At 40.9% G+C, this 14935-nt stretch overlaps 1 protein-coding gene across 2 annotated transcripts in view; it reads left to right on the top strand.

Moving 5' to 3' along the window:
• The window catches only part of DRAM1 (DNA damage regulated autophagy modulator 1), a 34371-nt gene that overhangs the window by 13030 nt on the left and 6406 nt on the right, over positions 1–14935 (top strand). For both annotated transcript variants that reach the window (XR_012921393.1, XM_020287895.2), the window contains exons 3-5: positions 3228–3370; positions 7978–8155; positions 13748–13806. Coding sequence is in view for 1 of the 2 variants with exons in the window: in XM_020287895.2 (XP_020143484.2) it covers positions 3228–3370; positions 7978–8155; positions 13748–13806 (380 nt within the window). In the remaining variant the exon portion in view is untranslated. The remainder of the gene's footprint in view (positions 1–3227; positions 3371–7977; positions 8156–13747; positions 13807–14935) is intronic.

The following is a 14935-nucleotide window of genomic DNA, read 5'->3' as shown; positions in this document are numbered from 1 at the left end:
TGACAGTATGTGTACGTATAAGTTTTTAAAACTATGGACCTTTGCAGCTAGAATTTTTCTCTACTTTGAGAAACTAAAGTGACTAGAAATCCGAAATTATTTATGGCTTTATTATAGAACTCTACTTTATCTGGTAATTTGTCATAGGATTTGCTGTAGGGGGTTTTAAATATCAAACTTCTTTTTTTTTGAGACAGAGTCTCACTTTGTTGCCCAGGCTAGAGTGAGTGCCGTGGCGTCAGCCTAGCTCACAGCAACCTCAAACTCCTGGGCTCAAGCAATCCTGCTGCCTCAGCCTCTCGAGTAGCTGGGACTACAGGCATGCGCCACCATGCCCGGCTAATTTTTTCCTCTATATATTAGTTGGCCAATCAATTTCTTTTCTAACCACGCCCGGCCTAAATATCAAACTTCTGAAATTGATTTTAAATGTAATTTGGTTTTTAAAATTTTGTATTTATATCTGAGACACTGTAAACCAAAGAGACCCAATATATAAGCTAATATTTCTCGAAGTGTGTTCAGAAGGCAACTTGGTAAACATCATCTGAGGCCTTGGTTAAAACACATGTTCCTGGGGCACACCACAGATCCACTCCACCAGAGCCTTTTCGAGTGGGGTCCAAGAATATGTGTTGTTAACAGGCACTGTCAGGGGCTGGGATCCTCACTAAAGTTTGAGAACCCCTGACAAAGGCGTCATCTTACCTGTTAGAGAAAGGAGAAAGGTGAAGCAAGGCAGTCTGTCTCCAACTCAGGTATGATTTGTCCTTGCAATTCCTCAGATGCACCTGAGATGCAGTGGATAGGATACAACCCTGTCATGAGCCAACTAATGTAATGCACATTAATGACAAGTGTTTGACAATTATTGTAAGATGTAGTCTCTTACGGGGTGATCTGAGTGTGTAGATGTCAGCTTGTAGGGCTCTTTCTCTTAGTCCTTCCATTGTCTCCCACCCTATGGAACAATTGAGTGTTGGCCAAGGGCCTATCTGTTGCTCTCTACCTGTGCAGGGCGGGAAGAGACAGGTGCTGGAAACTCTACTTAGTGACCACGCATCTTTGGACTTTGTTAATTCTACCTGGTACAGAGAAGGTTTCACTTCTTCACCCATTTGTGGCCCTCTCCTCCCGAGGTTTTGGAATTGAGCAAAGGGAAGTAGAAGTATGGATCGGATCAATCCCAGTGTCCTCTGACACCATCTTTGCCAACAGTCCAGACTTGGAAGACAGAGGGACTATTTTATCACCAGCAAATGATAAAATCTGGCTTTTTGCTTCTAGGCAAGGCAGAAGCTGATGTGAATATATTCACTTGAAATAGGATAAATTATTAGTTTTTCGTCTGCTTTTTAAAATTCATTAAAATATTATGGTCATCACTATGTTGGTACATGCAAGTCTACCTTGTCATTTTAACACGTGCATGATAGTTATCACATAGATGTATTATAATTTAGTTAGTGAGTCCCATATTGTTAAACTCTTTCTGATATTTTGCAGTTACAACATTGAAGTGAACATCCTTTTAAGTATACTTTGCATATTTATGTGAATTTTTCTACAAGATAAAGTTGCTAAGTTAAAGGAATATGTATCTAAAATTATGATAGCTATCCAGTTATTCAATGTTCCTTTACTAAATACTTACTGTGTGATGGGCTTTGTGCTTAGTGTTGGGGTCACAACAGCAAACAAAACAGACAAGGCCCCTGCTCCCATGTAGATTACATGTTACTGACAAATTACTCTAACAGTGACAAACAATAAATGCTATTAAATACTTTGTTAATAGATGAGCTAAAGATATGAAAAAACATATCTTTTTAGTATTCTCACACCATATACAAAAGCTAATTGCAATTAAAGAACTAAACATGAAAAGCAAAATTATGGCCGAGCGCTGTGGCTCACGCCTGTAATCCTAGCTCTTGGGAGGCCGAGGCGGGCGGATTGCTCAAGGTCAGGAGTTCAAAACCAGCCTGAGCAAGAGCGAGACCCCGTCTCTACTATAAATAGAAAGAAATTAATTGGCCAACTGATATATATATAAAAAAAAATTAGCCGGGCATGGTGGCGCATGCCTGTAGTCCCAGCTACTCGGGAGGCTGAGGCAGAAGGATCACTCAAGCCCAGGAGTTTGAGGTTGCTGTGAGCTAGGCTGATGCCACGGCACTCACTCTAGCCTGGACAACAAAGTGAGACTCTGTCTCAAAAAAAAAAAAAAAAAAAAAAAAAAAAAAAAAAAAAGAAAAGCAAAATTATAAGAGAAATTATAAGAGAATATTTTAAACCTTAGGATAGAAAGCTTACAAAAAATCTAGAAGCTAATTAGGAAATAATTGGCAGATTTGAGTAGATAAAAAATCTTATAAATGACAGAAGATATAAGAGGCAAAGTTAAAAGACAAACAGCACACTAGAAGAAAATTTGCAGTGTTTATAGCAGACAATAGACTAATGGATATAATGTGTAAAAAGCAACTACACATCAGAAACAAATAGACAAACACAAGAGAAAAATAAGAAAAAAAAATGATAAACATGCAATTCTCAGGAAAAATGCAAAAGACCAGAAGACATACTGAAAGTTGCTAAATGTCACCAATGATCAGGGAAATGTAAATTAAACTGACGGCTTGCCATTTTTCATTCTTTAGATAGACAGTAATTAAAAGGGTAAAAGCATACAGAATTGCTCTCCAGCTCTGCTGGTGGGAATATAAATTGTTAACTGTCTTGGAGCAATTTGGAGGTGTTTCTCAACATTTTAATTGTGTGTGGTTTTTGACCCAGTAACACAACTTCCAGGAATTGGTCTTTCAGAAACACCTGAAAGTGTGCCCAAAGATTTATACACAAGGATGTTCATTGAGCATTGTTTGTAATAGGAAGCAACGTAGAAATTCAGCCTTAGGAGAATGATGAAATAAATGTGGTATCTCATACTGGTACATTGTTAAGTGAAAAAAGCAAGTCACAGAATAATACATGTGCCATAATAGCATTTATGTGAAAAGGATAACTGCTAAGATGGAGTGTGTGTGTGTCCATCATGCTGGGGAGAGAGGAAGATGGGGTGCAGAAGGACAGGGGTAAGGAAGTAGGGGGATTTGCCATCAGGACATTCTTCAGAAGTGATACAAAACTTCTCCTGTGTTTGTCATTCTAAAAAAAAAAAAAATCAAATAATGAAAATTCATCGAAGTTCCTTTCTTTTTCAGGTGCAGCCACGATGTACACAAGATACAAAATAGTAGAAAAGCAAAATCAAACCTGCTATTTCAGCTCTCCTGTTTTTAACTTGGTGTCGTTAGTTCTTGGATTGGTGGGATGTATTGGAATGGGCATCGTTGCCAATTTTCAGGTATGACCTGAAGCTTCCTTGGTTATTGGGGGCGATGGGGCATGAGTATCTGAGAAGAGAAGCAGGAATGCAAGAGGCACACTTGCACCAGTAGAGCTAACTGGTTGATGAGTACAAAAATCGGGTTAGTTTGCTTTTCATTTCATTTATTTATTTATTTTTTTAAGACAGAATCTCACTTTATTGCCCAGGCTAGAGTGAGTGCTGTGGTGTCAGCCTAGCTCACAGCAACCTCAAACTCCTGGGCTCAAGCAATCCTGCTGCCTCAGCCTCCCGAGTAGCTGGGACTACAGGCATGTGCCACCACACTCGACTAATTTTTTGTATATATATTTAGTTGTCCAGCCAATTTCTTTCTGTTTTTTTAGTAGAGTAGTAGAGACGGGGTTTCGCTCTTGCTCAGGCTGGTCTTGAACTCCTGAGCTCAAGCGATTCTCCTGCCTCAGCCTCCCAAAGTGCTGGGATTACAGGCGTGAGCCACCTCGCCCTAATGGTTTTCTGTGTGATAGACATGTTTATGAAAATGTCCCTTGTTTTAACTTATCACTTCTAATCAAAGCCTTGTAAGATAGGCACTATTGTTTTCTCCATGAATCAGTGGTGAGATGGAGGCTCAGAGAGGTCAGTACTTGCCCAAGACCATATGAGTAATGTGTGGCCATGGTGGGCTTCAACTTGAGGTCATGTTCTCAGAGCCAGTGGGAAGCCATTATCCTCAACGCCAAAAATGAGGAAATACCCACGAGAAAAAAGCAAGTATACAGTTCTACCGTGAGAAAGCATGATGAACAAAACCCCAAAGGGGAGATCTAGAATGATGTAATTTGTCTAGTGCAGTGTGGACATGGATTGTTCTGGGGGGCATTGTATGCACTATATCATACCACTGTATCCTCTGAACAACTCAACATCATAAGAGATACAGAGATCGTCTTTTAAGCCATAGCCATCTTTAAAACCATAAGGCAGACCTTATCTTTAGAAAGAAAACTTACATGGTTAGATAATTGAACTTTTGGTTCTCTTTAAGTTTTCAGTGAAGTGATTAAATCTTTACAAAAACCAGAAATAGAAATCTTCAATAGAATCTTTAACTTCCTGGAGGAAAAGTATTTGACTTGTCACTGTTCTGACAAATAAATCTTTACAACTTCCTTGTTTGAGATCCTGTGATTCATTTTCAGCATGCTAGGAGCAAACCAACTTGAGCTGTTTTATGAGAATTTGAGATGTGAGGGCAGAGACAGTGTGATTGCCTTTGTTGGTTTTTCTTTCTTTTTTTTGAAACAGAGTCTCACTCTGTTGCCCTGGCCAGAGTGCCATGGGGTCAGCCTAGCTCACAGCAACCTCAAACGCCTGGGCTCAAGCAATTCTCCTGCCTCAGCCTCCCGGGTAGCTGGGACTACAGGCATGCGCCACCATGCCGGGCTCATTTTTTCCTATATATATTTTTAGTTGGTCCATTAATTTCTTTCTATTTTTAGTAGAGATGGGGTCTCACTTCACTCTTGCTCAGGCTGGTTTTGAACTCCTGACCTTGAGCGATCCTCCCGCCTCGGCCTCCCAGAGTGCTAGGATTACAGGTGTGAGCCACCCGGCCCGGCCTGTTGGTTTTTCTTGAGTAGCAATAAATTACGAAATTTATTTATAAATTTATGAAAAGTTCACAGATAACTACCTCTCTTTCCTAAACGGGTGGGTGGGAGGACTACTTTTTGGTGTGTCCTCACTGATTGCTGTCAATGCTTTATTGTCCCTCGAGAAGTTTCCTTTTTGAAATCCTGCCACTTGGGGCAACATAGATGAACCCAGAGGACATTATGCTAAGTAAAATAAGTTAGTTGCAGAAGGACAAATACTGCATGATCTCACTTATATGTGGAGTCTAAAAAAGTGAAACTCACAGAAGGAGTAGAACAGTAGTTACAGGGGTGAGGGAGGATGGGGAATGGGGAGATGTTGGTCAAAGGGTACAAAGTTTCTGTTAGACAGGAGGAATAAATTCTGGAGATCTATTGTGCAACATGATGACTATAGTTAATAGTAACATTGTATATTTCAAAATTGCTAAAACAGGAGATTGTAAATGTTCTTACTACAAAAAAATGGTAAGTATGTAGGTGATGGATATGTTAATTACCTTGATTTAGTCATTCCACAGTGCAAACCCATGTCAAAACATACACAAGCCCCATAAATATATATAATTATTATTTGTGAATTAAAAATAAAATTAAAAAAGAAGTTTCCTTTGTGGAAAAGAAAATTTGCAAGGTTTCACCCTATCAGTATTCTAGTATTCTCTATGTTTTTACTACCTTTTAAAATAATAAGAGAGTTTCTAAAATGGGGTCCACAAAGGGACATCTTATCCTCTATCGAAAATTCATGTCTGATCTAAGAATCATTTCCCTTATGATTATAAGGGAAATGATTATCTTATCATTTATCTTATCCTCTATCGAAAATTCATGTCTGATCTAAGAATCATTTCCCTTCTAATAAATATCTTTGATGAGAGAGTATATGCCCTATGGTGAAAAAACCCCATTACAAATAAAACTCCCACTTAAGGGCCTTTTTGATCTAATAAATCAGGGTTAAACTGGGGGACTCCTGAAGTTTGCAGATTAAAACTGTAAAAGATATGTTGAATTGGCCAGGGTTGAGGAAGCATATTCCCTGAAGGTATCTGTGGGCAAAAAAACATGGTATGTAAATTCAGAATGTTGATACATTCAGCATGAAAAGACAAGAGAAGGTGGAAAGTACCAGAATTCCCAGTTTATTCCTGAAAGTGACTCATTAGCAGTAGATGCCTGGCCTTTTGTTTACTTTTCCCTTGTCCAAACGTGCCTGACATTTAAGGAGTGAAAGGACTTTATTTCTCCTAATTCTTTTAAAAAAATTATTTGTAATTGTGCTGAAGGCTGGAGGAGATGGCTCACGCCTGTAATCCTAGCACTCTGGGAGCCGAGGCAGGAGGATCGTTCGAGGTCAGGAGTTTGAAACTAGCCTGAGCAAGAGCGAGACCCTGTCTCTACTAAAAATAGAAAGAAATTAATTGGACAACTAAAAATACATAGAAAAAATTAGCTGGGCATGGTGGCGCATGCCTGTAGTCCCAGCTACTCGGGAGGCTGAGGCAGAAGGATTGCTTGAGCCCAGGAGTTTGAGGTTGCTGTGAGCTAGGCTGGCACCAGGGCAGTCTGGCCTGGGCTACAGAGTGAGACTCTGTCTCAAAAATAAATAAATAAATAGTGCTGAATATACATAACATAAAATTTACTATCTTAATCATTTTTAAGTGTACAGTTTAGTGGTTATTTTCCTGAATTATATAAGTACTTAAAGGTGTATACACATTTGAAAAGGCACTTTATTTTTTGTATATAACATTCCTGACTCTCTGTGTCCCTGCTAGGTATCTCAAGTACACAGAATCTATACCTAATAAATGAATAATTTATACAACATATTGCAGAATGTCAGTGCAGTCATATTTGGATATAATACAAATCAAGTAAAGAATTTCTTCCCATATTCCCAGGTTTAGTTTGTGCAGGAAATAAATTTCCTTAGAAAATAAGCTAGAAGCTTTTTTTTTTTTTTTTAAACGTCCCCCCTTTCTCATGTGGAGAAGGAAGATTTAAGATCAGTTTATGTGTGGTGTTCCAGCTCGAAGTTGAATAGTTTGCATGGGAAACTGTGGTGCTGGGGAAGCCCCGGTGGCCCAGGTCAAAGAGCAGCCGGGGGACAGATGCACACAGCGGTGGCGGGGGGGGGGGGGGGGGGTAGCAGCACTGGTGGCCTGTGTTCCAAACCAGGCTCTCCTGGACAACACTTGAACTTGCCCCTTTGCAAAGCTCGAGGTTTTCAAGTTCAAGCTGAGACTCAGTGGTTCCATCTTGATGTCGTTATACTGGACCCGTCTTGACCTGAGTGGGGACAGACTTTCTGCCTGGACTGGGCATAGGGGCTGCTTCTGGCCAAAACAGCTGATTAGAGGGTGGTGGGGGATTGAGAACTTGTTTTGAAGCTGCCTTTGCATTGGCAAGAGCAGTGGTTTTACTTGTTGGTGTGTTTATTTGGGGTGGCTTGGGAGGATCTAATGGAGATTATCAGGGAGCAGGGACCCTAAAAACCCCAGGCCACCCTTGGTACCATCATGGAACAAGTTGTGTACTTTGATACAAAATTATTATATGAAATGTATCCTGTAATCCTCATTGCAAACCTGCAAGAAGGGATGACTATGCCCATTTTACAGATAGAGAAATTAAGGCTTTATACCAAGGTCACAGAGCCTAGTCGTGGCCAGGTGTGCCAGACTCCAAAGCCCACCATACTCAGCTCCCCCGCCTCCAAGGCAGATGTCATTCCTCCCTTGTCCCATGGTCCCGAGTTCGCTGTGGAACCACCAGGCTCTTGGCATCTGTTTCAGCATCAGGAAGGTTTCCCCCTTGGTAGTCTTGTGTAAGCAGCCGCATCTTCCAAGGAGCGTGCATCTGTGATGACCGATGGCTCAGAGCAGCCCCAGCGAGTGAGCGCTCGCGGCCTGATGTTGGCACTCACCCGGAGTGACATATTTGTGTTTTTCTCCCCAGGAGTTAGCTGTGCCAGTGGTCCACGACGGGGGCGCCCTCCTGGCTTTCGTCTGTGGCGTCGTATACACGCTCCTGCAATCCATCATCTCCTACAAATCGTATCCCCAGTGGACCAGTCTCTCGACGTGCCACATACGGATGGCCATCTCTGCCGTTTCCTGCGCGGCTGTCGTCCCCAGTATCCTTTTCCACACTTGTCAGCTGTTGAAGGGAAAAAAAAAGATTCCATGCTCGCTTTGTTGCCCAGGCTAGAGTGAGTGCCGTGGCGTCAGCCTAGCACGCAGCAACCTCAGACTCCTGGGCTCAAGCCATCCTCCTGCCTCAGCCTCCCGAGTAGCTGGGACTACAGGCATGCGCCACCATGCCCGGCTGATTTTTTCTATATGTATATATTAGTTGGCCAATTAATTTCTTTCTATTTATATTAGAGACGGGGTCTCGCTCTTGCTCAGGCTGGTTTTGAACTCCTGACCTTGAGCAATCCTCCTGCCTGGGCCTCCCAGAGTGCTAGGATTACAGGTGTGAGCCACCGCGCCTGGCCATGACACTTGCTAAAGCATGGTAAGGAAAACATTATTCAGGACCTCTGAGGTGGGTTCTAGGGACCACTGCCATGGGGTCTTGCAGTGGGGGAGAGAGACTGGGCTCAGTTCCGGAATGCCGCATGGGCAAGTGGGAATTATAGCCAAGGAGCAGGGCAGGGCAGTGGATGGAAAAGTACTGCAAGGAAACAGAGATAACGGGGATTCTAGAATTCTCACTGAAGATAGGCCAGGGAGACCAGACTGGGGGACAGGGGAAGCTAAGGAATCCGATCAGATATTGAGGGTGAGAGGTTCTTGATAAACTGACTTAACCTGGATTTTACACAGTGGTTCTAGGAGAAAGTTCAGGAAGCTGACTAAAGTGTGGCCAAGTGAAGAATCTTTGTCACAAGGTCCTAGCAAGCTTGACTGCCTGCTCCCCCACACATAAAAAGGGCACGAAGAAAGCAAAGGGTAACAACCAAGTTTCCACATTCTTCAGAAGAACAATTGGTATAAAAGTGTAAATCATTAAGAAAAGATCTCAACATTGGTTAGATCAAAGGAATCTTTGGGGCAAAGAATGTGGGGCGAAAGGAGGGTGGAAAAATGTAGGAACACTTCAGTCTCTATTTTCCTTCCCACAGGGCCGGTTTCATGAGCTGTGTGAAAATATTTATTTTTCTTTGTAGTACTTGGCTAAAGACACCAAATATTGATATTGTACTTAAAGTCATAGCCCTGTGAAGTCCCATAAGGCCATACTTTCTCCTCTCCTACCTTGCATGTAGGTGAGAAGATGGTTTGATTAAACTGGTCCCTATTAAGAGATTTTAAAAGGCTCTAGATCACTTATTACTAAGTCAATTAAAATACATCTAGCATTTTCTTTTTATAGTCACTGATTTCATTTTCAAAATGAAATTCATTTTGTTCTGTAAGTGAGCAATGTGAAAAGAAAAGAAACTATAAATTTGTCACACTTGTATATTCCAATTTAGAGGAAATGAAAGATTTTTCTTTTTTTTCCTCTCTCTTCTTTTATTTAGTTATTTTATTTTTATTTATTTATTTTTTTGAGACAGAGTCTCGCTTTGTTGCCCAGGCTAGAGTGAGTGCTGTGGTGTCAGCCTAGCTCACAGCAACCTCAAACTCCTGGGCTCAAGCAATCCTGCTGCCTCAGCCTCACAAGTAGCTGGGACTACAGGCATGCGCCACCATGCCCGGCTAATTTTTTCTATATACATTAGTGGTCCAATTAATTTCTTTCTATTTATAGTAGAGACGGGGTCTTGCTCTTGCTCAGGCTGGTTTCGAACTGCTGACCTCGAGCAATCCGCCAGTCTCGGCCTCCCAGAGTGCTAGGATTACAGGCGAGAGCCACCGTGCCCGGCCTATTTATTTTTTTAGAGTCAAGGTCTCCCTCTGTCACCCAGGCTGCAGTGCTGTGGCACTTTCATAGCTCGATGCAGCCTCAAAATCCTCAGGTCAAGTGATCCTCCTACCTATGGAGTAGCTGGGACCACAGGCCCCTTCCTCCACACTCAGCTGTCTTTTCTTCCTTTACTTTTCTTCTTTTTCCTTTTTTTCTTTTTTGTTAAGACAGAGTGTCACTCAGTGTCCCTGGGTAGAGTGCAGTGATTGTAAGCTCACCACAAGCTCCCAAGTCCCAGGCTGTGAGCGATCCTTCTGCCTCAGCCTCTCGGGTGGGTAGCTGGGACTACAGGCGCGCGCCACAACACCTGGCTGAGTTTTGTGGGATTTTGTATTATTATTATTATTTTTTATTCAGTGGAGACAGGATCGCACTATGCTCAGGCTCCTATCAAACCCCTGAGCTGCTGCTATCCTCTTGTCTCAGCCTCCCAGAAAGCTAGAATTACAGGCGTGAGCCACCACACCCAGCCTATCTTTTCTTTCTTTAATAAAGTATTGAACAAAGAAAATAAAATAGCTGTGGTCTTTAAGAGCTGGTGTAAGTTTCCCATCTTTAAAATACCATTTGTAGTCCTATCAGAGAAAGCTGCAGGGTCATACAAATGATGACTAATGTCAGATTGTGAGAAAATTAGAACTATTTTATCAGTGGCAAATTTAGTCTGGGTTGAGTTATGGTATAAAGTGGGCAAGCTTGTGTGAAAACACATCATGTGCTTTCTACTTATTAAGTTTTGCATTTCTTTTGTAAAATTGAAACTATACAAAATGTGACATCTTAAATATGGTTTTGGGGTTTTTTTTTTTTTGGTTCGTCTTAGAGAAGGAAGATTTTAATTACAAAATTTCCAAGCACAGAGGAACCAGATTTACCAACAAAGTATATACCCTTATTCCTAAGACAATTCCTTCTCAATTTCCTTGTTCTACTTATAGATTGAAGATGCTCTTGCTTTCTCTTTGAATATATTTCATTAAAACTTTTAGCTTGTGTTAGTTGTAAAGGTTACAGTAGAAGTGTTTGTAGTGTTCAAAGCAAAGTTTCTTAGTGTAGGAAACCCTTCCTTGCTTCCAATTTTGGAGATGGATCCCTAGATATTAAAATCAGAGTGTTTTAGCAGAATAAACATTTCAGGCCTCAGATTTTCACATAATGAAAGTTCTCATTTCTAGGAAGTTCTTATTATGAGCTATGCCAAAGGGGTAGCAGCCCCAGACAAAAAGGGGTTATGCTCCTATATCAAATTAACTCAAATGAATTCATCCACATGAAAAAATGTTTTGTCTTAAATTTTAGCATGGTACTTTATGTTTCTTCACAAAGACTAGAAAGTATCTTCAAATGTCCTGGTTTCTCCTTATTGCAATATTTCTGTGAAATGGCCTCAGTTGACTCAGGAAGAAAGTGAGGTGCTTAGTAAGGCAGGCATTAGACTCTTGCTTCTAAACCCTTCCCGCTGAATTGTCCATCTTGCACCGGCTTCTAAAGCTTCTGAAGGTCTTCACAAAAATCACTGACAGCATAACGTCCAGGTTCGTTTGCATGAGACACGAGCTCTCCAGACCTCCTATTGCTTCAAGCTCATTATTTATGCTTTCTCCCTTAGGCTTAGCTTGTTTTTGTGCTCCAATTTTTGCCCATGTTCTTCTTGGCTAGATTATCTTTGTCTTTCTAGAACTGTCGGTCTGACACAGTAACCACATGTGGCTTTTGCACGCTTGGAATGTGGCTAATCTAAACTGAAATGTGCCCTGAATGTAAAATACATACCTGATTTCAAAGATTTAATAAGAAAAAAAAAAAGAATGTGTACTATCTCTTAATACTTCTTTATGACACATTGTTAATATTATCATTAATCATATTATTTGATATATTGGGTTAATAAGATATATCATTTATTAATATATAAGATATAACATTGAATAATATATCAATGTTATCATATTTACAAAGTTTTTTATGTTGGATTAGATAAGGTATATTATTAAAATTAATTTCACTTGGTTCTTTTTTGTTTTTAAAAATGTGGATATTATTACAGAAAATTCATTTATTTCCCACTTCCCCTCCCCCCATTATAGAAAATTTAAATTTACTCATTATATTTCTGTTTGATGGTGCTGCTCTAGAGGGCTCCTCGAACTTCACAACTTAGGTTAAGCTCAACTCAGCGAAGCTTTTCCTGACACCCCAAACCCTATTCCATTCTGAATTAGTAATTTTCCCTCTGAGTCAATGCTAGACCCTGTTCTTTTCTCTCTAGCATGGCACAATCCCTGGGCTTCATCCAGCTGTGATATTTCTGTGCGCCGAGACCAAGTCTATTTTGCTGGGGTTTTCCCTCTCTCTACCCCTCAAACCAGCATGGTACCTGGTGTACCCAAGATACAACTAAAGAGCAAATCAGTGAGAGAATTAAGGGGATTTTATTCTTTTTTTTTTTTTTTACTTGTCTATTGCATATCCTTATAGACAACATATCCTTATAGACAAGTTTACTTGTCTATAACATCCCCCACAATAAGAGGCTTTTAAACTGTTAGGAAAAGAAGTATTGTAATGAAATGATCAGAGGATCTTCTATGCTTTCTACTTCTTTTGTTTTGAGAAACAGAGAAGTTGATAAGCTTGGCAACACTTGGTGGGAGGGGTTGCCTGCTGAATTCAGTGGAGGCTCCAAACTTTGCTTGGCTTAACACTTTGGATTTCTAATTTTTTGTAGACTTTTTGGAGCATCCCGTTTCCTTCTAGCTTTCTCTTCTGCATTTTAAGTTCCATTTAAATGGTTGTCATAGCCTTTTTACACACAGTAGAGTCCAAGGAAAGCAGGAGCCTCAGCCCCTGGCATTATTTGGCCTGTAGGGGTTTGTTATTCACTCCCAAAGTCAGATGTAGGGTGAATGTCTTTGATTTGTAAACCCTTTGGGCCAGGAAGGAAGGGCTCTACTTAAATACCCAATTACCCAATGCAAATCTATTTTTTAGTTTTTATTTTATTTTTTTGAGACAGGGTCTTCCTCTGTCTCCCAGGCTGGAGTGCAGTGGTGTCATCATAGCTCACTGCAACCTCAAACTCCTGGGCTCAAGTGATCCTCCTGCCTCAGCCTCCAGAGTAGCTGGGACCACAGGCACACACCACCATACCCAGCTAGTTTTTCTCTTTTTCTGTAGAGAGAGGGTCTGGCTCTTGCTCAGGCTGGTCTTGAACTTCTGGTCTCAAGTGATCTTTCTGCCTGGGCCTCACAAAATGCTAGGATTATAGACATGAGCCACTGCAGCCAGCCAAAAGTCTATTTTTTAAAGATAAGAGTTTGAATTTCTGTAGCTTCTTTTTGTATATGAGCCTTGGTACTTTGAAATGTTAAATCTTCCTTAAAAGCTGTTACCTTGAAAACAGTATTTTAGGGGAAAAGTATTTTCATTCAGTTAGCAAGTATTCAAAAAGGACCCATCTTGGACTGCTTCATCAGCCATTTTGACCAAATGTAAATAGCTAGTTTAAGTAGAAACACCCAGAAACATGCAGGGTTGAGCAAAATGTAGCCACAGATTAAAATTTTGCTAACGAACTGAAAAAGTATTGCTAAGGACTTGCCATACTTCTGTGTTGTAACTTAACTGCTATCCTAATTGAATTTAAGGTTTGAGATCATGGGAAGCTAAGATCATTGGTATGTTTGTAGAAAAGTTGGTATTAACATTTTAGCACTGTGTGATGATTATAATATTAGTAGAATAATCTAGTCTTAACATTAAAGGAAATGTTTTCTGCTTGTGGTTTCCTTAACAGTTTCCCTTTTTTTAGTGATTGCCTGTGCTTCACTAATTTCTATAACCAAGCTGGAGTGGAATCCAAAAGAAAAGGTAACATTTAAGTTGTTCTCATTATGACTGTTGAGCCTGGTTATGTGAGATTGTGGCTGGGCAAAGCCTAGGAAAGATCACCGTCATTTCTCAGGACAAATTGCAAAAATGTGGAGTAAATATGGTATATAATCAATTTGCTGTCTAATTATTTGGCAGTGTGTATGTAGTAATTAACTAGCAGGGTAATCCCAATTGGTTCCTGGGATTATTTTCAATTTTTGAATTCCTGATTTCTTTCCTTTTTTTCTTTTGAGACAGAGTCTCGCTCTGTTGCCCTGAGTAGAGTGCAGTGGTACCATCATACCTCACTGCAACCTCAAACTCCTGGGCTCCTGTGATCTCCCACCTCAGCCTCCTGAGTAGCTGGGACTATAGGTGTGCGCCACGCCGCCCAGCTAATTTTTCTATTTTTAGTAGAGATGGGGTCTCATTCTTGCTCAGGCTGGTCTCAAACTCCTGGCCTCAAGTGATCCTCCCGCTTTGGCCTCCCAAAGTGCTAGGATTACAGGCGTGAGTCACTGCCCCCAGCCCCCTGATTTCTTTCTTAACCATTTCAAGTATCTATGGCTTAGTGAAAGAGGCTGGACACGTAAGGTGGGGGACAGTGTGGATGAAGGTGTGTGGAGGCCTGAGGACACATGGAATGCTGAAAGCAGAAGGGATAAGATCAGGTCCAGTGTAGTGGATAGTTCATTTCAGGAGAGAGTGAGAAATAAATGAAGTCAGAGACAACTTCGCAGGGGAGCTCATACTTAACATAGGTGACCAGAGTACGCCTTTGAAAACTTTTGAATAGGAAAGAAACAGAAAGAGTATTATTGGCTGAGTATTAGGCAGAAGGAACGCCTGGGAAGGACTGAACAGAGAGCTCAGCATTAAGAGGGCAGGGAAACGGTAGTTCAAATCAAGACGAGCCTCGTTTGGAAGCGATGGGGGAATGGTATTTGAGGAGTGCTGGCAAGTGACTGACATGAGAATGAAGGGGCATGATGAATTAAGGATGACTTCCAAGTTTTTATCTTGGGTGAACCAAAGAATTTATTCCTTTGACCAGGTAAGTTCTGTAATAGGGATAAATAATTTCATAGGCAGAAGTGGATGACTTTGGTTTTAGAATCATTGACTC

Source organism: Microcebus murinus, chromosome 10 (assembly GCF_040939455.1).
Source record: "Microcebus murinus isolate Inina chromosome 10, M.murinus_Inina_mat1.0, whole genome shotgun sequence".
Classification (NCBI taxonomy): Eukaryota; Metazoa; Chordata; class Mammalia; order Primates; family Cheirogaleidae; genus Microcebus; species Microcebus murinus.
Note: the sequence above shows the minus strand (reverse complement) of the source record. Positions and strands in the feature narration are given on the sequence as shown.